The sequence below is a fragment of the Anopheles merus genome, chromosome 2L (assembly GCF_017562075.2).
Source record: "Anopheles merus strain MAF chromosome 2L, AmerM5.1, whole genome shotgun sequence".
NCBI lineage: Eukaryota > Metazoa > Arthropoda > Insecta > Diptera > Culicidae > Anopheles > Anopheles merus.
Window position 1 is genome coordinate 20513837 of NC_054083.1, and position 24649 is coordinate 20538485.

General features: G+C 47.9%; 4 protein-coding genes across 4 annotated transcripts in view; 1 reads left to right on the plus strand and 3 right to left on the minus strand.

The window, feature by feature from the left end:
* The window catches only part of LOC121591594 (breast cancer anti-estrogen resistance protein 1), a 116585-nt gene extending 99586 nt beyond the window's left edge, over positions 1 to 16999 (minus strand). The window contains exons 1-2 of the mRNA XM_041912300.1: positions 16888 to 16999; positions 15348 to 15749 (exon numbers count right to left, since the gene is read on the minus strand). Of these exons, the coding sequence (XP_041768234.1) occupies positions 15348 to 15677 (330 nt within the window). The 5' untranslated portion in view covers positions 15678 to 15749; positions 16888 to 16999. The remainder of the gene's footprint in view (positions 1 to 15347; positions 15750 to 16887) is intronic.
* Positions 17000 to 18616: 1617 nt separating this feature from the next.
* LOC121592563 (DC-STAMP domain-containing protein 2) lies at positions 18617 to 21037 on the minus strand. Its single transcript, XM_041914143.1, has 4 exons — positions 20314 to 21037; positions 19984 to 20244; positions 19692 to 19905; positions 18617 to 19618 (listed from the first exon to the last, which is right to left on the minus strand). Exons 1-4 carry the CDS (start codon positions 20789 to 20791, stop codon positions 18631 to 18633), a joined length of 1941 nt encoding a protein of 646 aa, XP_041770077.1. The 5' UTR covers positions 20792 to 21037; the 3' UTR covers positions 18617 to 18630.
* LOC121592565 (protein Gemin2) lies at positions 20968 to 22296 on the plus strand. The gene is made up of 2 exons (XM_041914145.1): positions 20968 to 21421; positions 21507 to 22296. Exons 1-2 carry the CDS (start codon positions 21215 to 21217, stop codon positions 22146 to 22148), a joined length of 849 nt encoding a protein of 282 aa, XP_041770079.1. The 5' UTR covers positions 20968 to 21214; the 3' UTR covers positions 22149 to 22296.
* A 155-nt stretch (positions 22297 to 22451) lies between these two features.
* Positions 22452 to 24562, minus strand: LOC121592564 (UPF0489 protein C5orf22 homolog). The gene has a single exon (XM_041914144.1). It carries the CDS (start codon positions 23963 to 23965, stop codon positions 22550 to 22552), a length of 1416 nt encoding a protein of 471 aa, XP_041770078.1. The 5' UTR covers positions 23966 to 24562; the 3' UTR covers positions 22452 to 22549.
* Between the last annotated feature and the right edge of the window lie 87 nt (positions 24563 to 24649).

Genomic DNA, 24649 nt, shown 5'->3' on the forward strand with positions numbered 1-24649 from the left:
GCTGAAAAAATGGAAAATTCAAAGGTATAAGTTCTAAACGACCTAGCCTTGTTGCTACTGACAATAAAATGGGCAAACTCACTACCTAGAAATAAACATCCAAATATCACGCCGGAGATCGATCGCGGGAGGAAACAATAAAATTTATATTTCCTTTTTTTTCTAATCCACCACACTAAACCTTCATGAACCGTATCCGTGGAAAAGTGTGTACCAATGTCGGAACCATTCATCATCCACCAAAGTTGCTGCGTTGTCAACCGAGTCTCAGCCATTTTCCTCTGCTGCCCACGATCCTCTATCTTTTTCCACCACCAACCACACCCGTTTCGCTATCATCTACAACGCGCCCGAAGAGGCCAATGTGCTTCGCGATTTAGCACTTGGATTTGGCGGAGCATTTTCTTTGCTTTTCCGAAAATAAAATCCCTTACCTTTTTCGGACCACATCACATCACATTGCTGTTGTGCACAACAAAACTGCTACACGTACACCCGGTTGGCCCGCTTCGCGTACAAATCATGGTCGCGTAAAAGCAGCATAAACGCGAACCGATAATTTACGCTTATGGATTTTCGTTGTCCCTTCTTTTTTTAGATGGGAAGTGATTAAACTGTAAGTAGCTGATTTACGATCAGTCGGGCCCGGGCAAACGACTTGATCGACGAGCTTTTTCTTCTTCTTTTTCGTTGCTATTGGAAGCACCGAAATGATGGAGTTTCACTTACGAGACAAATAAAAATGCTCTCCATGGCAACGTATCGATAACAGCCGAGAAGAGGAGTTTGTGGGTTTCGTTCGCCCGGAGGGCCAGACTTGTCCGAAAACAAACCCTTCACGTGCGTGGTCGTCAAGGAGAGCATCATAAACCCACGGTGAATTAAGGAAAATTATTACCATTTCGAAAGGGACACTTCGAAAGGGAGTAGCCCGCAGGGCCTAAGGTAATCATCATCACACAATAGTGAAATATTGGCCCCGTGATGATGATCTACAGCAGCAGAACAGATATAATATTGACACAAGACAGTGCGAAATTTTGGCAAAGGAATTAGGTCATAATCCAACAATCCAACAATCTCAGTTTGAATATTTTTTGATAAATAAATCCAACTAACTAATACATCCAACAGTTCATATTATCGCCGGTAGTATCGATTAAAACCTACTTTGCAGTAAATGATTCATCACCAAAGCATGTCCCATCACGCTTGTCACTTCCAGCGCCTTTTTGCCCTACAAGCTCGTTCATGAATGCACAACTGTTGTGTGCGAGTGGCCTGACGGAGGGCAACCGGATGGCGCCTTCTTTCTTCCAATCGCCAACTGCCGCCCTTAGAACCGTCCGTACGTAGCTTAAACGGCATAAAAACCGGCCACTGACGGCAGCTAATTCGCGGAAATTATGCACTTCCCCCCGGGTGAGGAGGCCCATCTGCGTGCCAGTTTCCAAAACGATGACTCACCACCTCAATCGTGGCAGCTGGAACGGCCTCTTCCCCCCACGGCTACCATTTGCGACACTTTCGGAAGGTGTGTTGCTGCGCGCTCCCAGTTCTTATTTACACTAATTGATACGATAAGCATCATGTGAGTGTTGAGAAGTCGATACCCTTTTCTGGGCGCACCCCGCCCTCATAAGTACGGCAATCGTTTCTTGCAAGCAAACATTCTATTACAGTGTGTATGTGTGCCCTTCTTGTGCCAGGACAAACAGACCTCCCCTCGTACGAAAGTATGCCACGAGCCGTCACACAGCTGAAGGTTAACGTTTGGCCTGCGGGCTTTGACAGACAGTTCATTGGCCACTGGCGCTAACCAGAAGATCGATTCGAGGTAGGTTTGCTCCCTCTTCCTCTCTATATTTACCTTTCAATAGCAAAACGCTTTAAATCATTATAATTGCTGATTGCTTTTTAAAAACAATCGCTCTCGGTTTAATGTACCCAAGCAGTCTACCATCTAGCGCGTAACGTAACCTATCAAATCTACTATCCTCGTATTCTCTTCAGGCTTACCTTCTCGGGTTAGCAGCTACTTAGCCCTGCGATATCGCAGCACATATCCACACACACAGACACTCGTACACTGCCCTCCAGCTTCACGAACTACCACAAAACACCTCTATTTGTACCATAAATGGACATTTTCCCTTACGGCGATACGTCAAATCGACGTCATCATTCGTTCGGTCGATCTGGTGCTTGCACATAGACGGCGGGCGCCACTGTCGTCGCACGCTGGACGACGTTCGTTGTATTCAAGTAGGCTGGATAATTAATTTCAAATGCCGTTCGTTGTGTGTGCAACCACAGGCAACCGCACCGTCTACTACTTCGCACAGAGCGACAAGATTGAACGAAGGCAACACTGGTGTGTATGCTGCTGGTGCCAGGCGAATCTCCCACCCGGTCAGTGGGTTAGGAAGCGCCAGTAACATAAACCTTCCCTACTTAGCGGCTACTACTACTACTAATACTATTCCGAGCGTCAGATTGAGCAATAACCATTCCTATTCCTGGCGAAACTGCGAACGAATCATGAATAAAATTCCTTCATTCGTCGGTCCTTTCCTGTCACTGCTTTTCAACGATGCACGACTACCCCCTCGCTCGCCCCTTGCCTTCTGGATCAACGAGCTAGCGCCACGCTAAATACTGTTACGGTTGGTAGGTAGGAGAGCGCATCTAAAGGCACGTCTTAAATTGCATACCAGGCCATAAACATCAACGCTTCTTTTCCAGGTCAACCTTCGCGAAACCCGTGTGTCGAGTTTGTTCGTGTGCAAAATACACGGCCGCGGCCACTTTCGGCGCTGTACACCTGGAACGTGATCTTCAGCGATTATGCCAGAAATAGGTTTCCGATGAAACGATTAGCACACATGACACCGTGTGGACGTTGGCAGCGATTTTTCGGAGGGGTTTTGGGATAAGTGTCCATGGTCAATTGGTGTGAGAAAATTACAGTAAGGATAATCTTTCCCCCACATGAAGTCCCTTTTTTGCCTAGCTTTATCAGAGCACACGCCCAATGGTAAAGCATTCTCCTCTCGAGCTCCCGTAGAAAACTTTCCTAATCTGTGAGAAACTAGCCTAAGGTATAGAGCACACAAACCTCAATACATTATTGTCGCATGGGAATAGGCGATTCGTGACCGGAAATCTGAACCACTTTTACCCATTGGCAGCCATCCAATTCGTTTAGTCGGGACTTTGCTCACTTCTTCAGCATCAGCAAAACCAACGAGGAAGCTTCCTTCACCCTCAGGTAGATATCAAAGGGAAGCAAACGCAACATGAGACGATCAGTTAACTGACCCCCGGCCGATATCCCATAGCCGTAATAATCTCATCTTGGCGAGATGGCTATCGTTGGAGCAGGTAGGACCGTATCATTGCGCCCCCGAAACGGTAGTAACGATCATCGATTGACTCGGTACGTTACGTTTGTTTCGTCTTCCAAACACTGGTCTTAGCTCGGCAATAAATCAATGAATCAGGATCGGAACCATCATTACGTCAACCCCTCAATTACGCTATTTTCTCTGTATTCCCTCGCCGCTGACCACTTGGCGCCCCACCTAATCACTAGACTATAGATTTAACCAAACGGTAATCTCGAACCATTTCAACCAGAACAAATACCTGTCGCATTTAGTTGGTCTTCGTTGTTTTTCTCTTACTTCTTTACCGCCGGGTGTTGACCGGGAAAAAGGACTATCATAAATTATGGAGATGCACACACAGAACCCGATCTTTCCTATCCTTTGTTGCATGTTTTGAAACCTTTGAGCCGCTCTGCAGGATTCGACGGGCTTTTCTTTTTCTTACCCCTGGCAAGGTCTTATTCAATCACTCCCGAAAAGTATTCCAAAACAACTGGGGGAACAACATTTGGGGCCAATAAACAGACACACAAATACGGTCTGCCCATTTCGGGGGAGGGGGGCATCATACAAAATTCAAACCCCCTTTGACTAAAGCCCCAAGAAGGGTAGACCGGTAAGAAAAACAGAAATGCCCTCAACGCCCGCCTGAGGAAGGAATCGAAAGCGCACAAGACACACAGCAACATCGGGACACGCGGGATTGTTGATACTTTATTTTCATCATCGCCCGCCCTGCACGTCCCGGCAGAGTATTGACCCGGCGGCCGGTCGGTTTGAAAGATTAATGGGACGAGGTTATGGGAAAATTAAAGGGCACCATACCAAAGAGATGGTAACTCGTCCTTGCGCGTAGCAATGATCCTTAAAGCTAGTTTATCGAAAAACTGCACTACAGTATCCCGATTCGGGGGAATTTCTAGCGTCTATAATTTATCGACAGTAGCCGACCTTCGTTATTTGTCATGTAGAATAATGTTGGCAGTCATTTCTTGTTCCTTTCCAATAAATTGAAGCTGATTGAGGTTTGGAACGGGGAAACTAGGCAGCAAATTAACTTATTTATCTATGTGAGGATAGATTTTTAATAGGGCCTTTCAACAGTTCCAGTTCCATGAGCAAAGTGAATATGTTTGCAATAGTATTGATTGTTGATTTTCTTAGTTGATTCCTGATAATGTAAGAATATTAGTGTTTAGTGGTAAATTCAAAAGAGTGTTGATTCAATTGCTGAACATGCCCACATCGCCCCCCCCCCCTTCCCCCCTACACATGGTTTGAGTATTTTTTGAACCTCGGAAACTTTCAACTAAACACTTTAAGACAAATCGAATACGTCCTAGAGACAGTTACTAATTCTTATTCTCCGCTTCCAAACATATCACTATTGTAATTAATTCAAGAAAGCTAATCCTTTCGTTTTCACTGCAATTGCTCTTGCCCACTGGCACGACTTCCAACTGCCACTCATCATTAACCACCAGCAACCATGAGATCATCACCTCTACTGCTGCACAGCACTTACATTGTGTCATCAATTTTCCACAACCCGCCCGATGTTACATCGAATCATTAGCAAATGTCACTTTCTCGATCACTTGATCGAAACGCCTTGCTTTGCGGTTGATTTGCATGAAGAAACAGCAGCAGCTACAACACCCTGATGTCGCGTCGAGATTGTGGGACATCCTCGCCATATGTGCAAAACCAAACAAATCACACACAACAACCATCGATCATGTTCGATCGGTGCCAATTATGCAAAGTTGGTAACCGGCAAGGCACCCAGCCAGCCACCCAGCACAATGTGTAATCTGCATTCAATGAACTCGCAACACACATCACATTTGCATACGCCGCATTTTTCAAATACACCTTCAACACTTCTGTGCAGAGTCTTTCCAGTGAAGTTTCGCCCTAAATGGTGTTAAAAAGATGCAGTGCCGGCGCCGCCAATTCCACACGAAGATCGTTCTCGCCCAGACAGGCATCGAGCGCTGGGCACACCAAAGGAAAGGAAAGAAATCGTCGACTTATCTTGTACCACTTGGCAGCAGCATCTTGTGCCGGTGCAAATTCCCCATAAGAACTCGATCACACTAAATCATCTCCTTCTCTTACGATCAATCGCCAGCAATTTGGAAGCTACCGCGCGAGACTGCACCAAACGTGGCTCGGTGGATTCCAAGGCAAAAAAAAAAACACTTGCAGTCTTAGAACGTGTAACCACCGCATACACCGTTTCTGCAGAACCTGTTCCAGGAGAACCCGTTTCCCCCTCAGCGGTGTTCAGTGATCGTCGATCGTTAAGGAAGCTGACGTAGCCTTTGCTCGTACTTTTGCAAATCACCCACCGGAGCAGGAGCGTTGCAGCGTTTAGTTATTTCTGGGCTCTGATCTCATCTCATACTTGCAAGCTTGGGCAGAGCGCGCGTGCCTCTTGTGCGCGCAATCAGCTGTATTGCATCTATCGCACCTTTTCGCGCAGTTACAGTGCGGGTCGAAAAAGTTCAACACATTATAAAGCTTAAACATGATGGAAAGAAGGGTTGCGAGAATAAAAAATGAGTTTAAATGATCTGTTTTCCTACTCACATACCACCCCACAGGTTAATCGTATGAGTACGTTGAAAATTGTTCCTTGATTCATTTATCTTACCTCGCCGAGCAGTAGAAGTGTGGGCGATCCACTCTTTTGTCCGTTTATCCTTTCCCAAGGACAATTACAGCCTATTTTAAACCCCTGAACAGACCACCCTTTCCCAGGACCGAGCCGGATGTCGTTGAACGGCGATTGCCGTCATCATATTTCAACTCACAGACACTTGACAAGACAGACCGGTCGTACGACGCAAATCAATATGATCAGTCAACTCGCCAGAGGGCTATGGCATCACGACCACGTTGACCAGCAACATCTTGGCGTTGCCAGTGGGAAGGACATGGGTCTGTGATGAAAGTATATTACCTTCATCACGCCCTCTTCCCAACAATCGGCTTCAGCTTCTTCACACGCTGGGCTGCTCTTTTTCAGACTCTCTTGGCAGGTTCCGAGGCAAGGATACTACTACCACTGAAAACGGCGCGTAATTGGAAATAATTGTATGGTATTAAACATCGCAAAATTACCATTTTCAAGCGAAACCTTTCGGCGCATCACAGCCCCATCTCCTCGCGGACCAACGGTCTATTATCCAACACACTCGAGAGCTCGTCTTCGTTGCTTTGGGTAATCGGTTCATTTAATGCTGGCTCGAAGGCTCAGCCGGCCAGACAACAACAGTCGGTAGAAGATGAGCTCACCCCCTAAAAGAACTACCGTACTTGAGAATCAAAACAGTGAAACTATAGCCACACGCTACAGGGTTTTTGGCGGAAGGCGCTGAACAGGACGTGGAAGTATCTTCTTCCAGAGCTGAATAACCTACGGCGAGAAGAAAGTACGCATAAATGAAAGTTACGACTTACAACTGCACCACACCTTTTTATGCGCGGTGCTTCTTGCTTTCGTTCAGTGGTGCAGGTTCGTGCAGGCCAAGGCATTCCCGCTTTTACGACATCAATTTTTCTTCACTTGCGCATTAAAATTGGATGCTTCCTTTGCTGGAAGTTTACGGCAGACAGAGACAGAGCGAACGAGAGCGTGAGAGAGTATCAGTAACAGGTTCAATAATATTTGATTGTTTTGTTTTCGTTTCCTTGTTGCGATCATTCTGGTGCTGTCGTTTTGGAGTTGGTTTATTTTTATTGGTCGTTTTTATCGAGCTCTTCGAGGTAATTTGTTTGCGCGAGAAAAACAACTAACGTCTACATCAGGAAAGTGTTCGGTAGGAGTTTGTGAAATAGTGAAGCTGACATTGAGAAGATACTGAAGAGGCTTAGTTGAAGGAGGATTTCTTGTAATTGGTTTAACGATAGGAATTGACTGGCGACAAATTCAATATCCGGTGCAAAAGAAAAGACAAATTTGAACATCGAAAATCCTTTATACGCTACGAAATGACATTCATAGCATGCAATAGCCAAGACTGAACGGACAAACACACCTCACGAATGTTACTCTCAACCGAAACGGGCTTTTATTACGACATCCCATCGCCAGCGGACCAACCTAGCCACTGGGGATACGTTCATTAGATGGAGCTAATTTTAGGCTCATTAGCACCCGCCGTCTTCAACTCGGCAAGACCAAAAATAATCAAAAGAATCGGTCGAGCGCGAGAGACGAACACACACAAAAATGTACCACAAAGCCTAGAAGTTCGGAGAGCGATGCTAATGGTAAACAGAATTTCTAGAAAACAGACCACCATCAGATCGATCTTATCCGTAAATGGGATGGTGCCCCCAAGGGTCTACAGTCCAAGCACGGAAGCTGCAGGCACAGCTTTCGCTTGAATAGGAGCATGATAATCTGTTTGTTCAACAAACGGCGAAAGACAGCACGAAAAGGATGGGACAAAATGGAACACAGTTGACCCCAAGCGTTCGTCAACAGCTTGGGTAGCGACACTTGTTAGCTGCTGTAGGTGGACACAACCCGTTCTAAGGCGTCGTTGTCGTAGAAGATGACCAAAGTGATACATAGATAATCAAACAAATCAACAAATCCGGCAGGTGTTATCCGCCTTTCAGGAGCTCTCAGCCCAAGGTGTGCCAAGTAATGAACAAGAAGAGTCTTTGCTTTTCATTTGTGTTTTAGTACAATTTTAGTACACAAGGGCAAGGTAAAAGAAATTCCAATGGAGTTTTGAATTATTCTCATTCATTATTCACCTGATGAACAGAAATAAGTCTACAAGAAACCCGGCACCAATTCTATACAGCTCAACCGTTTCAAGAGGGTTAAAGGTGGGCATTAAAGTGCTCACCCTCGCTGACCTAAAACCAAATCCCAACCCCAAGCCCAAACTGTTTACTGCTCTACGGAGGGAATGGAAATACGCTTTACAATCCGCAACAGAAAGCATAAGCCCGGGTGCAATCATGTTATATGCTGAGGAAGATGAATAATGTAAAACATTCATTCACGTTCCTTTAGATCTACAGCTAGTCATAACGTCATTCTTCCAAGCATTTTTTTTCGCTTTTTGTTCCAGTATATATTCTTTTGCACATTTTACAATCATTTGAAAGAATCCTCCCCATTCCTTTGCACAACAATTCCTGCAAGCGATCGGTGAGCAGAGAAGCAGATAATGAGTCGTGGGGAAGCGGACGGAGCACTCACGTCGGCAAAAAAAAACTGGAACAACGATTCTTACTACCAGAAGCAATCGAAACGTCGGTATACATTCGTTCGGTTGGGTTGGGTGTAAGAATGAAAGACTTTTGTAGAAGAGATCTTTTAAATGAAAATAAGGGGGCGGTTTTAATTAGCCGTTTTGGTTAATTAGAAAAGCACGGCGAGCGATTGCGATATGCACGTAAGACAGGGCACTAGGATACGAAGGGATTTTAATATCAGTTCCACAACCGACAAGGTGGGAAGAACAGAAACATTTGCTAAATGAATTCCTCATTCCACTAATCACAATTCTTAATTTGCCGGAACACTGCTGGAAAGCGTTGGTGAGCTAATTTTGGGTATTGAGAACGATTCACATTTAATCGATGACATAATTTAGTGATATCGCTATTTACTGTCGTTCAAAATTAGTGCTCTCCGGGATATATTTGAAATTGAGAAGTAAAAAATTCACCTTTAGTTCAGGTTCTTAAAATTCAAAGCAAACATTACCACCATAGAGATAGCAAGGCGTTTAGAAAGGGCAGGACATTTCTCGTCTCGCTCAACTAACCTCACTTCTAAACCAGCGAACAGTGTCCAAGAGCGTCCAGACAACTCCTTGTGATGCTATTTGAAATTCCATTTCCCTATAGCCTTTCCTATTACCAGAAATGCGCGTCACGATGTGTCTTCCATGCACAGCTACGAGAGAAGACGCCATATACAGGCCAAGAAGAGCGTCCAGCGCCAACCGCCACAAGAAAAGAAACCTCACCAAGCCCCGTTCCGGTTGGGCGGAACTTTCCAAGTTCGAATGGACACTAACGAACCGTCAGCGAAACGGAACCCGCAGGCGGCACCGTGCAGGAAAAAAAACTTCTCACTTCCTTCGCTAGAACACACGCCGACTCCGGTAGGCGGAGAGGCGGTACACGTGGAGAAGAAATAATACAGACACGTGGAGCCGTGGATAATGGTGTCGACGATGGTGCGCGATGGAAATTGGATGATTAGAGCATTCCAGATGTCCAAAAACTTAACCCTTCTTCGCGTGCATGTCGGAAGACATACGGCTAGCACGGCCAGTTTCTGTGCAAGGTTAAAGGGCACCACGAACCGGCGACCAGGTAAGAAAGTTCACTGCATCCCAATGGAAGCCAACCACCAGCCCGGAGAAGATGCAATGGGTCAACATCATGCATCGCAGATGACCTCCGCTCTTGGTTTTTTGGGACGGCGGTAAAAGCGATAGCAATCAAACAACTATTGGAGGTCGCCTAGCGACACGGATCACCCATGCGAGGGGGTTATGTGAGCACGATCCAATCCGACCCGGGGTTCGTCGAGTTGCCATCTTATCGATCGAATGCGATATCACTCGAAGCGAATCGTTGCTCAAATCATTCAACACTCTCACGACCACATTCTGAACTCTATTTTCATCCGTCCCGTCTACTAAAACGTCACAACAAACACAACGCCAGCCACAAAGTTCGAGACATTCCACTTCTAACAGGAGATGTTGACCGCCGATGTTGGACGACGCTTATCTTTTCTTTCTACACTTTCTATTGTGCGCCAACCAACTTGTCCGGTGAGTCCCAGCTCGCCAGACGATAGACCGCCTTCCCTTTTTTCCTCGATCGAACTGGAGAAGTTAACGAGCTGCAATAACAATAGAACGAGAACAAGTTGTAGACAACACGATATGCTTCGCTTTCGTTCCACCCTTTTCGCGGGACTCTTTTCCTTTTGTCTAGTCTAGTGAGGGCCACGCGACCGTTTCTTATGTTTGGCCGTTTATTTTTATCGCTCTAGAGGTATCCGGGGAAAAAGTGGAAACCATTGGCTTCTGTTTTGGAGATGTCTTGAAGTACCTTCCCCGGTGGTGGTGGTTATCACTCAGAATTTAATTAAAAGCAACTGCAATATAAAATAGAAGCGAAGATGATTGATGATATTGATAACAATAACGTTCAGTTGAGGGTTAGAAAAACTAATTAGAACGACCGTCGAGCAATGGACGTGCTTGAAGAATGTAAGCTTTCTCTATAAACGATTGAAACACCTTTCATTCAATTAAACTGTTATAGAATATTATTGGAAACCAATAAATACACCTCAATACAATACTTGTATTCTACGTCCTCTACACAAAACCTTACCATGAAGTCCCCCAAAAACATCAATCACAAACGACAAAACCCACGCCGATCGCTTTACCCCGACACACACACACGCCGTAAACATGTGGTCACAATTAGAATTACCGTCATGCTTTTGATGTTCGCGCCAAACATGCATGCATGCATAATAATAAACACATAAGCTGAGAACAGAACGAAAAAAGTAATACGCGGTGTCAACCTACCGCACACACAGGCGCAACATGTGGCGGCATAAGAGAGAAAGAGAGAGAGTGCGAGACGCACCGCGGCCCTCAAAACGGCGGAAGAAAAGCCCTAAAGGATGTAAACAACATTCCATTCTTGTACCGACAATAAGCGGTTTTCTGGGAAATGCACCAATATTTTGAGCCTCTAACTTTAGGCGGCTCGTTTCGTATTCCCTCGTTTCGCCCGAAAAGCAAAACAGTCGAGCCCAGATTAAAAGGGGAATGGAGGAAATGGGCGCTTTGGAAGGAATGGCAGCGCTGCGTTGGCAATCTTGGCGCGAGTTCAATCGTGCCGCACAATTTCCATTCGGGGCCCGTAACTCACCACACGCTGAAAAGGGAAAGGGAAAATATTGAGAGAGAAAAAACTGTCACTTGATGCTTTATAATGCGGAGAATGGATCATCTTTTTCATTCGTTAGTGGTCATATTTACGGGTGTCATATAGCCATAATCCTGTGGTAATTAAATTGAAATAAGCTTACAAGTGGGACACACACGTTGACTCGATCGTCGACCCCATATCCACCGCCCCATTCGTATTGATCGTTTAATCGATCGTTTGCTCTTTCTTTCACTTTCGTATTGTTATTCTAATTTTAACATAAATTCTGGACTTATAGCTGTCGTGCGCTAGCGCATCGAGCCAGATGATTAAGCCCACGCATTTTCACGGTTAAAATGTCACACGTGTGTCACAAATCAACCAAAGAAACGCTCTCCAACAGAGAAAACGGTGAAAATGAGAAAATGACCTTGAACAAAGTGGATGTCCAAAAGTTATAATAAAAAAATATGACAGTGAACGGGTAATATATGACACATGAGGGTCTTAAAGGGTCAACAATTGTCCTCACAACAAAACCAGCCATAAATTTCTAGAACGACTTGGTAAGAAACGGTTAGCAATCGAATCGAAAGAACATCCTGAGTGGTTAACAGTCTGCAATTTATACATTTTGGACACTAAAAATACTTTTTGTCGAATACAACCTAACTGAGGGTTAATAGATTCAACAGTAATGCTCCACACAGGCAAAAGACAAATAGAAATTCGATAAAGATAAGGATTCCAATACAAGCCGTTGTAACTTTCTCAGAAAAAAAAGCAAAATTCAAACACGCTAGGAATGCTTACACACACTCCACCAGCTTGGAGCATGTGTACATATAGCTCCAATGACCCTCCAATGTGACTCTGCACACTTTATGAGCAAAGTTTGGGCGTCTCGACAGGGGCAGCGCAAACATGGAAAGCCATAAAACACCTTTCCCGAAGGAGCTGGTAAGGGTTCCGCTCCAGGGAAACGGTTGTTCACTTTCTCCACAAACTTTACCGAAACTGTGGTGTTGCGCGTATGGGGAAACACCGGCCCCGTAAGTACTCCACACAGACGACGACACTGGACACAAGTGCATTACCGCTGCTACATAAGCTGCGCTGCATCAACAAGTTGGTGAATTACATGTGTTCAACCGTCTGGACGCCGGTCCGCCCGGGGGGTATGACTCTTCATTGTTTGCAGACGGTGAAGGGGAGCTTATAAGGAGTCTTCCCTCGCTTGGTGCTTCATTTCGTTCGGTTTGCATTTTACTTTTTTTTCCAGCGTAAAGTATTCCTTAGGTGTGGTCGGTCTAAAATGCGTGAAAGAAAAAAACGAGACGTTGAAAATCGTTTCAATATCAAAGCAAATATGTTACGTTTTTTTTTAAAGAGTTCAAACCCAACCAAAACGTCTCACCGACATGTGTCAATATTTGGTGACAGCGATACAATCCAACCGGCTAGCAGTTCCATTTTCCTAATGGACAGTGAACCCAATCGAGACACCTTCCCACTTGCCACGCACCGGGAAAGGTGTACGGCACGTCGCCATCGGTGGCTAAAGGTGCGATAATGCTTGTCCAAATCGGTACACGTTCGACTGTCAATCGCTTCTCTTCGATAGCAGGTTTAGGGAGTTTTATTTTTTCATCATCATCGTCGTCGTCGTCGCGCAGTCAGCAGTTGACCAGGACAACTTCACCTCGGAATCATCTAAGCTGGGAGAGTGTTACAGGTGCGATTGCTGGGGTGGGTGCGACGAAGACAACTAAAAGCAAACAGCCACAAACACGTGTTTTACCAAATGCTAAACCAAAGTGTGATTCTTTCTCGTCAAAGAAAAAATGAAGAAAGAAACACCCAAGGCACACGGGCACGGATCAAACGAAACCCCGGTGTGCCCCGGCAACACCGGAGGCAAAAGAGAAGTCAAAAGATGCAGTCGAAGAGGGAAAAGTGCAGCAAGGTAAAAGACCTCACGCTCGAGAGCTATTGGTATTAGTCACAGCACCGTCACAAGTGAGGACCTTATCTTGCCACAGTGGAACACGCCAAGTTGATCTGCTTTTTTATTTACTTTTTACGCTGGCTTTTTTGTTGTAAACTCTGGGTAAACAAATCGTGTGAAACGAATCTTGAAATATGACGGTTCGATATTTTGTTTTCGATTTCAATAATTGGGTTTCGCTTGGTTTGAGTTGTTGGCTCTTTTGAACTGCTTGATTAAGGTTTTTTTTTTGTAAACGAATAGGAATATTGAAACATAAATAATGATACCATATGAAAATTTTACATACAAAACTGTATCATCAAACCGAATTATCAGTGTGTGTAATAATCTCTTTCATAGTTGCCGGTTAAGAGTCATTAAATATGATCCTCTCTGATACTGTTCCTTCGTAACCTGATCAGCATTATCACACAAGACTTCCTTCGACAAATTGTCGCCCCTCTTGGACATTTATCATCCACCATTTTCTGGAAAAGATTCTCCACAATCAAGAAAAATTGTGCTCCAGTCACACGATAAGGCACTCTGGCTTGAAAGCCAAAGGAGATTAATACCCTCGCCCATTGATAAGACTACTGTCACTCCGAACTGGTCTTTTACGGACGGATTAGACCCGTACAGTGCTCGAGGGAAAAGCGAGCCAACCGAAATAAAAAAAAAAGTGGATTACTTCAGTACCGCTTTCCACAAGCGCTAGAGATACAAGAAACTTGTTATTATGATGATACCGGGCGCTTCTCGGTGCGGCAGCCCAACACAAACGGCGCGCCATTGCATAGATTGCCAGATTATCCGATGAGACACGACGGGTCCGTGAGATAAAAACGGACGCCTTCGCCTTTGCGCACACCTTGCTACGTTCTTGTCACCTGACCGGTGGAGAGACTTGGTAAGATACCTTGGTGCACCTTTCGGGGTGGTTTAATCCTTGATTACATAGTACGGCTACCACTACTACCTATACATCGGTAGGACGAGCACACATAAAAGCCACTCATCGTTAGTTACTTCCTCCGAACGCACAAAAGCCGGAAGTCATCCTCCGGTGCGACGCTGCGTGTAAACTGGTAAACCCTTAAAGCTTGCGGAAAAATGTGACGGAACGGCAAAGGGAACGCCACTCGATATTACTTTAATGGTTTCCATACCGCCGCATTCCATTCCAACGCCACCAGCAGGTCCGTTGCCACGAGAGGAGACATTTCATATTCCGTAGCGCCATACGCTCCCGTGCGCTATGTGCTCTCTCTCTCTCTCTCTCCGAAAAGTAAACCATGCTTGATAATCCAACTCACCCTCATACTTAATTCAAGCCCAAAAACCAAGCACGGAAGGAAAGGGCGGCGTAGGGTTGATTCGGAAAATAACCGGCAACGGAACTAACTTTCCACTATATGGCCGGGGTTATTCACACAGCATCATACTCATGATACTTCGCTTCGCTTTTGCCAACTGCAACCGAAAAGCAATTTTCCCAAGCTTTTTCCCAGGCGCTCCGTGGTGGGTAGGAAGTGTTCTTTCTCCTGTAGTACTTTACTTTTCGCCGCAATATGGCAGTTCACTGGTGGTGCAAAAGCAGGGAACCGGTCGTGTTCTAACAGACTTTTTGCTGTATGATTTCCACACCGACAGACACACAACTACACCCCCGGTGTTCGGTTCGGTGCTCTGTTTCGACCTCGGTTTTGCACAGATCGATTTTCTTTTCGACAAAACGGTAAAAGGGAACACCCAACCCACTTCCGGGGACTATTGTGGGGTATTTGGCCGATTTTTGTTTTGGGGCGGAGCCGCCGAGTGGGATGCTGATGGGTCCAAAGAGGATACGCTTTAAACTGTTGCACGAACTCTGCACTTTCTAGCTCCGCTAAAAGAATATCAGAATTCGGTTTCAATCAAAAGATGGAAAAAAGGAGCTTTTTAAAGCTCTCCATGTAGGTTTAGCAGAAGGAAAATCAATCTCAGAGAGGAGGAGATGAGACGTGTTCGTTACTTACCTGTTCCTTTGCCACGCCGGCAGACTGTTGCGTGTCCGGTAGCTGCTGAAGTTCCGTCATTTCGGACGCACCATCATCGTCATCCTCCTCATCCGCTGCAGCCGCCGGTTCCTCTTCGCCAGCTTCCTGCTCGGGAACTGTTTCGAGAACGGGTGAGCAACGGTCCGGCACTGCACCGGGAACAAGATCCGGCTTCTTCTGCATCTCTTCCTCACAGGCACCTTCAACCTCATCGTCATCGTCGTCATCCTCTCCCATCGCGAGCAAATGATCCAGCGAAGGGCGTACCGGAAACACGCTGCCGGTTAGCGATGCGGCGGGCTGATCCATTTCGGGGGTGGAAATTGGCCAGCAATGTATGTGTATCACTCGCGTTAACGCAACACCGTTCAATTTCGTGGCCTACTTCGTATTCACACCGTTCAACAGATGATTACATAATTGAGTAAATTCACACCAAATTCGTACGTACACGCTACACAGTCGACGGGAGAGAAGAACATGGACGCCAAAATAGCGCCCGAACACACCGTACTACAAACGGACACCCGAATCCCGACACGCACACACACACACTCACTCACTCATACGCACTAAACCGACCGAACGTAAAGAGTATTCCCTGGCCACAACGCACCGAGAAGAACAGGAACAGTACAGCCTGCGGCCCTAGGCCCTGCCCTATCCCACGCGAACAAGAAATCAATTGCACCTGTTCCCTGCTGGGGAGTATTTTGGCAGCGATTTCCATCGACCCACACACATACCCAGCGATACAATAATGCCTGCCTGGTCCGGTACAAATCTATCGATAACACACAGAACCGCCCGAGCCTCGCGAGAAAGGACCGTGAAAACTGTCGTCGTGGTTCCGAATGAAAATGCGTGCCTGTACGAACACACACACGCGCACAAACAGCCTGTTTGTGTAGAACCAAAGCCCTTCTGCAGCCTTCCCCTCTCCCCCTTCCCGCTTAAAAAGGGCAAACTCGGAACAACACTGCACACCGATTGGAACTTCTTGCCAGACTCCGGCGGTACGCTAGGATGAGAACGAACCAGCAGCCAACCCAGCAGTACAGTATGCCGAGAAAGGCCACCAGTGCTCGGAACACTCGCACACACACACACAAGTGTGTCGTTGTCGTTCGGGTTTCGGAAAATGCTGCTTTCGCTTCGCCCGTGTGATGGGTTACGTTCTACACCATGCAAAAGTTGAAAGCAAAGCAAAAAGGGATTCCAAACTCAGACACTGTGTGTTCCGGCTGGGTGTTTTTTTTTTTGCAAGCGGGTGGAAAATCACAACACCAATTCCGTCCGGCCGAAAGCCGGTAATGGCGGAAAAGTTAGTCACACGCGCACTGCCCCTATCGCTACTGGATCTGGCCAGGAATATGACGCCCTAGGACACACAGCGAACGGCGTGACATAAACAATTGGAACGCCGCACTCCGTCTGCCCCCAGTCTGGTCTGTCGGACCCGTCTTTCCCCTGGTGTGCCCCTGAGCGGAACTCGAGAAACTAAACGAATTACACATACCACCGATGGCACCAGCAGCAAACAATTCTGCAGCACCGCAAAAACGGTTTCATTTGTCTGCCGACCGGAGCACAACGAGGAAAAGCGTATTCACAAAAGCGCACCCGGAATGCTCGGTGTCACGAGATAACAAAGAGATCCTGTCCCACCTCAGCGTTATCCTTGCCAGAGCGGGAGGCCAAAGCATGGCACAACAGTGGAGTAGGTCGTCATATCGCGCTCGCTCTCTGTCTCTATCTCTCTCGAGCTCTCCGTTGATTACCGGTTCTCGCTTGTTCGTCATCATCCTCGTCGTCGTCGTCGTCGTCGTCTGGATGTGGTGTGCACACCGGAGCGTTCGGGTAATTTCGTTCGCATTTCCCTGCAAACCACCGCAGCATCCATTTTCCATTTGGGAATTCATTTTCATTCATTCGCTTCACAGAGCTGCAAGTGGAAAACTTTACATGTTAGCAGTGGGGTTTTGCTTGGGCCGATGTGTTCAGCTTAGTTTAGCTTTCCCCCAAATCGTCTGGTCGCGTTGCCCATGACGTCAATGCTGGCCCCAGGGTACGGCGATGCATAACAGGTGGTTTGGGCAATGGGGGATGGAAGGGGAAACAAGCGGTCGGTCTCGTGCCGGCTGCAGAATACGCAATCAGTTTCATCGTAAGCCGAACAGGACCTTCGTGTGTAGGTACCGTTTGGAAGTACAGGTGCCGGTAAAACGTCAGCGCATGAACTGGCCAGCGCTCGGATAAACGTGGGACGAAAATGATGCCGGGTTCATTTCGTAGTTCTAGCGTTGGCGGTATTTTTCGTAGAACATCCATTTTCCTAGTGGTTCACTGTAGTGATGGGTAAAGATGGGAAAACATCTGGTGTCGACTCCGATCTGAGTCCGAAAATCTCGAAATCGACTCCAGAAGGTAGGTAACGACTGCCGAATAGACTGGTAATATACGAATCTGGACTGATTGCAGTCGACTCTGACTCCGGATGACTCCGACTCTGGACGACTCCAGACGACTCCGGACGACTCCGGACAACTCCGGATGACACCGGATGAATCCGGATGCCTCCGGACGACTCTGGACGACTCCGGGTGACTCTGGACGACTCCAGACGACTCCGGGCGACTTCGGACGACACTAAATGGTTCTGGACGACTCGGACTCCGGAGGACACTAAATGGTTTTGCAAGATTCCGGTTGGCTCCAGAAGGCTCCGGATAATGATAAAATTACCATTAACCTCCGAATAACCATTATATAGACCCATCTGGTGCCGTCCGGAGCCGGCCAGAACCGTTTATAGTCGTCCGGAGTCAAACACGGAATTCTATTTACTAAGTGCACGCGCAAAGCAAAATACAAAAAATGAACTGAACAAAATAAAATGCTAGCCGGGCACTAACCGACTCTAGGTCTTCTACTTCCTCTTCTTCTTCTTATTTGGCGTAACGACCTACCCGATCGTACAGCCCTATACAGGCTTTCGAGATTTATTACTACCACGCATCCGGATAATCAGTCAGTCCTTGCTAAGGAGTCCATGGCAGGCATGTTATTGAGTCGTACAAGCGGACGATTGTGTCCAAGGGATCTCTCCCCGGGTGGAGCTAGTGGTTTCGATTTTGCCGGAGTTGGAATTTACAATATCTGGAGTAGGATCGATGCCGTGGGGCGCTCCAGAAACCACATCACTAATACACTGCGTTACAGGCACGATGTATCAAATTCCTACGAGATTCAGTAACGTAAACTATTCCAAATATATTTCATCCAAACCGCACCGCTCCGACACAAGCAGATCCATACAAAGTGAACAATTATTTCCCGTTTCCAGCAGACAATCCTGACAGTACAGCCCGGGACATTCGGGGCGCGAACATCGAATGTGTGGATCGTCGCGCTCATTCAACGCATCGCCACACAGAATACATCGCACGGTTTCGCCCCGTCCAAGTACCATCCGACAGATCCAGTATCGGTTCGTCTTCGCCCGTACCACATCGATCCAGCTTACCGCTTCTTGTTGCTTCCGTTCCCTACTGGTTCCAGCGATTTGCAGCCGCAGCATCTTAAGCAAACTCTCTCGCTTTAGCAAAATATCACCATAAAGCCAGATTGCCCGGGCACGTGCCCTCGCGGGATAGTAACGTCGCATTACGAGCTGTCTTACGCGCAGTCCGTACGGTTCGAGAAAGGCAAAGCACCAGCAGAGCGCCAACAATGCTACAATCTGTCCGTAACGGGCAAAACGAGGTGTGGACGCGTTCGGGATACATTCAGCAGGATCGATGGCCGTTCCGTTAACGATCGGTTCAAAGGAACGCACAATATCGCGCAGCGTGTCTGCTAGTATACCCTCTCCACTTACTCCTACCGACAGAGGTGTTATCGTACCGGAGCTGGAGGATCGTTCCGTAGTATTTGTGGATCCTTCGGTCAGAAAATGCTTTATAAGCGTCAGCAGCCAGTAGAGTGAGTAATCGGCAGCTAGCTGACCAAACACCTGTACGCTAGAGATCAGCAAAAATGTTAATGATTTCGCTATCCGAAACCGTTCCTTCCACGTCAAATGGAACGAAGTTAGCGGAACATAGCGAGAAGCTTCCTTTCGTGTTAGCGGGAAAACTGTTTCCACCTTCAGTTCCATTCTTCGTTTTTCAATTAGATAAAAGTCTTCGGTAAGGAAATGGTTATCAAAGTGATCTCTCTTCAAGTATCGCTTCCAGTAACGAATTGCTCTGCACCGGGATGAGAAGGAATGCTTAGAAAATATCTATTTTCCCGCTCTAGAAGGCAGGTGCACACTCTCACCTTAAAACAATGCATATAAAAAAGCCACTAGTGACCATTCCCAGCACGTTGAATGTCCTTCTGAGCGGTAAGGTTCGGTTCGCTATTTCCTGCCTTATATCGGCACTGACTTCCGCCAGCGTTTTGGACACGTTGGTTTTAAAATCAAACGTATGATCATATTCCACCTTCACTCGGAACAGCTCTTCCAAATTATTCATCAGCCTTTTAATGCCTTTCCAATGGCAGTAAAGGGCAATGAATCAAATGAATATTCCACCAACAACGCAATTCCTCCGCTGCCTGCACTTACCTTGTTCAATTTCCTCCACAACAGCGTCACTTATGAAATCGATCAGCTCACAGAAATAGTCCACCATCTTCGCACCGTAGCAGACCGTCTTGGCAACCTGTGTCACTTCGCACAGAAAGTCCATGGCTCCCATCTCCTCCTTGCATCCATCGATTGCCTGGTCCAGCGCGTGAAGGCACCGTTCGGAAGGTGTTCCCAGCTTATCGTTACACACGGAAACGATATCCCGCAGCCATTCGTATGCTTTTTTGATCGAATGCACTGAAGGGATCAGAGTGGACAAGAAGTGACCTTTTTGCCACAAACCATCTGGGTGGAAAAAATACTCACAAATCCTTTTCACCAGCTTCAGCATTTCCATCATGATGCGCTGCACCTTCATGAACGATCGCTCGACCGTTTTCAGCAGCTCGTCGATGATCTTTTTCATCGCCAAAAAGGGAACCTTTAGCGCACTGATCGTGTCCCGTATGGCCGCTTTTAGCTGTTCCTGAGAGCAGCTCAACGTTTCCCCCAGCACCTCCACGTTTACCATCGTGTTTGCCGTCGGTCCAGTGATGGTAAGCAGAAATATGTATCCTATCAACACTGCTCGACCTCGTTTGCTTAGAAACTGTGGAACCAGTAGCATCGTGACGCAACGGGCGCCTTTACTCTGTTTAAGCAACACTAGCCCGACTGCGAAGGATGCTGCAAGCAAAAGCCAGTGCAATGCCGGACGGAACGCGAGCGGACCCAGAAGCAGCACGTTCACAATCACCGTTTGTATGGCGGCAAGGGTGATGATTTCAACTGTTCGCCAGGCCATTTTCGTTATCTCTAACCGGAAATGGACCACATTGCCAGCTGGTTCCGCAAACACACGATAAACACCAACTGCTGTGGTCCTAGCACTGAACTGAACCTACGCGAAGGTACACGTAGCCCGTGCGCTCTTGATCGAACTTCCCAACCCTACCCGGTAAACAGCGCCCAACTGTCACTCAGCTCCCGTCGGTGTACAAAAGCAAACCAAAAACAAACTTAGCATCTTTTATCCCAACAATTCCAACCAGCTTCTGTTTCCTTTCGCCATCGCACCGCAATCTGTGCCCCGTCCGGTTTTCCTTCTCGGAATAGCCGAGCTATGCAATTGCATTGAAAGTTTGCGCAAAGTGCACGCGGTATGCAGCAACGGGACGCGTTCTAGTGCACAGAGGTTAGTAAAGCAGCACATCAATCGGACCACAGTATGGAGGTGGACACGATACAGAAACCAGCGCTGGCAGTTGAACCGCCGGATGCCAACTTTGACCCAAACCTGACGCCGGAAACCGGCGAACAGTACCTGCAGAAGGTGATGTACGAGCGGGGCAAATGTCCGGTGGTGGTGGTGGCCGAGAAACCGCAGCCTAGCCGCCAGCAGAAAGCACTCTCCGGGCTGGCCGCCGTTCCAACGGTAGGTGCCGTTGTCGCGGACGTAAATGCTAAACCATTGCGCAACGATGCATAACGCTGTTCCTTTTTCTGTTTTAAAATTTTAGGACGACGTTAAAAACGTGGCCCACCGTGCCCTGATACCGACCCGCGAGTGGGAAACGATGCAGAATCAAAAGTTTTCCGAACTGCGGGACACCATCACCGCGTACCGCAGCAGCGCCCAGTACGAGGAAAACCTGCAGCGAACGCACGTCTATCTCAATTTCGACGATCGGAAACACCTGCACGAATACTGTGCCAACAACCTGCCGTACGTGAGCATTCTGCTCAGCATACCGCAGCGGAATTTGGAGATTTTGCTCGAGTATCTGCACGAGTGGCTGCAGGATTCGGACCAGGCGTCGTCCTCCAGCAGCTTGCAGCAGCTCGACGAACCGTCCGATCCGGAGCTGTGCGACACGGTTGCAGCGGTGACACCGTCCACGTCGGGCAAGGAGCTGTTGCAGCGCGGCGATGGCTACCGCCGGGATTGGATACCGCAGTGGATTTACGCCATACTCGCCTGTCTGATCAAACCGCTCGAGCCGTACATTCACAGCGTGCTGCGGGACATTGCCAAAACGTGCATCACGCTGCGCAACGAGCTGAAACAGGAGGACGAGGCGAAGGTACTACCGCTCAATCTACTGATCAGCATCATTTCGAAGCACTTTAATCAATCCGATCTGAGCGATAACATTGCCTGAGCGGGTCGGGAATTGGGGGAAGCACTCTGAAATGTCCTTTCACTCCGAGTGTCCGGAAGATGCTTCGTGATTGTTTTTTTATTACTTTTATTCCTATACATTATCGAATATTTAGCGAGCCTTAAATGAAGGGATTTGTATCCAATAATTAACGAAAAATCGTTTATTTCTTCTCCCAGACGATGTATCACATGGTCGGAGAAGGGTCAAGACGTAGATATTGTTCCGATGGTACATTTTATCCTTAGAGACAACTCTACATCCACAAAATATGTCATCATCCTCCCATGGAATGAAAAAACACAACAAAAGTTTCGTTTGTTAACTTAAATAGGGAGAAGGGGGCATTGGTGTGTATGGTGGTGGTGTTTTTTTGTTGTTGTTTTCTTTTATTATTGTCCTTACAAATTAAGTTCCTGATCCTTATAGTACAGTATCGGGGTGTCGAGCTCCGCCCGCAGGCACTTTGTAAGCGCTGCCAGCACCATCTCCTGTATCATCTCCACCTGCCCGGCCGGTGTGTAGTCATCTTCGCTCGATCGCGACACCGTTATGACGACCGGCGGGCACGGCACCTTCTCCAGGAAGCGCTCCAGCTGGCCGACCATCGTTTCGATCTCCTCCCGGCTCGACTCGTGGTGTGGCAGATCGGTCACGTCGCACGTGCACCCGGCATCGTATATCATCGACCAGTCGATCTCCTCCTCCTTGTACTCGCGCTTCAGCGTCCGCACCAGGACCGTCACCTTCTCGAGCAGCCCCGCGTACTCCTCGCTGATCTCCTGCTGGTAGTCCACCAGGAAGTGCTTCAGGTTGCCCACCTCCTCCAGGTACAGGAAGATCGACTCGAGAAACTCCAGCTTCTCCTCCCGGTCGCGCGCCACGCGCTGCAGCTTGGCGAGATCGTTCTCCGCGTCGTCGGCCAGCTCGGGCGAGACGAAGATGTCCTTCAGCTTCTCGTACAGCTGCACCCGGTCGTAGATCTTCAGGAAGGGATTGTGTGTGCTGAAGTAGTCCAGATCGATATCGAGGATGTAGCCCTGCGCCAGGTCCGTGTCCTCCGCCACCGGGTACTCCTCGACCGAGCACACCTCCAGCTGGAGGCGCTTGCGGTTCTCCAGCTTGTCCTCCGGCTGGTAGCAACCCTCCGACACGAAGTACTCCAGCGTCGAGTCCGTCCGGATCGAGCCCTCGAACTCGCCCACGTGGAACGCGTACTTGCCCTTCGGGATCTGCTCCGACCACGGCGGCTTAATCCACACGATGCGCTCCACGTGCCCGGCGAACACGGTCGGCATCAGCCAGTTCTCGATGCTGATGCTGTCCAGCAGGTCGTCCTTGTTGAACACGTAGTTGGCGGGCATGTGCTTCGGGATGCACATGTCCGGGTGCGAGTCAAAGTGCACGATCCGGTTGCCCTGCAGTGGTAAATGCTTCGAGCCGAGGCAGCGGTAAAGGAACGTGAGCACTTCGTGATGGTCCTCCACCACAAAGATCGGTACTTTGTCGAACGTTCTGCTCGTCGGCGGAACACCTTTGGAAGATGACGATGACGATGATGATGATGATGATGATGAGGAGGAGGAAGAGGACGTCACGCGATCTGCGGTCGCTTTGCCGTTGGCGCTGTCCTTCGATTCCTCCGACCCGCTCTGCTGCGGTGTGTCACTCTTTTCCCCCGCGCCGGATTCGGTTGGCATTTGGCTGGTCGCTGGTGCGGAGGTTGCTTTTGTTTGTGTTTCTTCCACCTTCTCCCCGTCGCATTCCGTCGACTTCCCCCGCTCGATAGAGTCATCCACACTCGGGGGAGCTTCCATCGCGGTTGGTTGTGTATTCAATCGTACAGAGTATAATCCGTAAAGAAAATAAATCCACTTCACAACACCGCCACTGCGCCGCACACTCCGGGATCAAGGTAACCCGTTACCAGCAGCCAGACATACAGACGCACACACACACACGCACGTACACGCACACACTCGGGGAAAGAGGGCCCACTGCTGCTGGCTGCCAATCAATTTTCACTCATTAGCCCCTGCTCGAGCGAGCGCGAGCGGATACTGCTACTACCCGGGGACAATCGCGCCGTCCACCAGGGCGTCCTGTATCGGTGCGCGTCCGTCCGCTGGCCGACGATTCCTTTCCGGGGTGGGCGTACCGTAGTCCGGGGTGCGGTGTGTGTGTGTGTGTGTGTAGAAAATAGTCACGAAACTTATGCGCGCTGGAGCTGCTCCACACAACTTGCGCTTGCTTCTTTTCGGGGCCCTACGCACGATGACGGTTCATTACGACACCCTTCTCAAAATATACGCGCTCTCAACAACTACTAACAAACACACGTTACCAGCAGTGTCGAACGCGGGAATCGATTCGCATATATTGGCATTAACACGTGTACAAACGCAAGACACTTCGTGCGCAATATTTTATAACGATAAACTAACTCATATTGTACGCATCAAGCAACACCAAAACCGAGAACGAAACAACATTTGTGCGTA

What these genes read in the sequence shown, in the direction of transcription:
- LOC121592563 (XM_041914143.1), bottom strand. Translation starts at nt 20,791, where the DNA reads ATGGCCTGGCGAACAGTTGAAATCATCACCCTTGCCGCCATACAAACG. An exon ending in TGTGGAGGAAATTGAACAAG is followed by an intron (nt 19,906 to 19,983) that starts GTAAGTGCAGGC and finishes GCCATTGGAAAG; the next exon opens with GCATTAAAAGGCTGATGAAT. An exon ending in TTTATATGCATTGTTTTAAG is followed by an intron (nt 19,619 to 19,691) that starts GTGAGAGTGTGC and finishes ATCCCGGTGCAG; the next exon opens with AGCAATTCGTTACTGGAAGC.
- LOC121592564 (XM_041914144.1), bottom strand. Translation starts at nt 23,965, where the DNA reads ATGGAAGCTCCCCCGAGTGTGGATGACTCTATCGAGCGGGGGAAGTCG.
- LOC121592565 (XM_041914145.1), top strand. Translation starts at nt 21,215, where the DNA reads ATGGAGGTGGACACGATACAGAAACCAGCGCTGGCAGTTGAACCGCCG. An exon ending in GGCTGGCCGCCGTTCCAACG is followed by an intron (nt 21,422 to 21,506) that starts GTAGGTGCCGTT and finishes TTAAAATTTTAG; the next exon opens with GACGACGTTAAAAACGTGGC.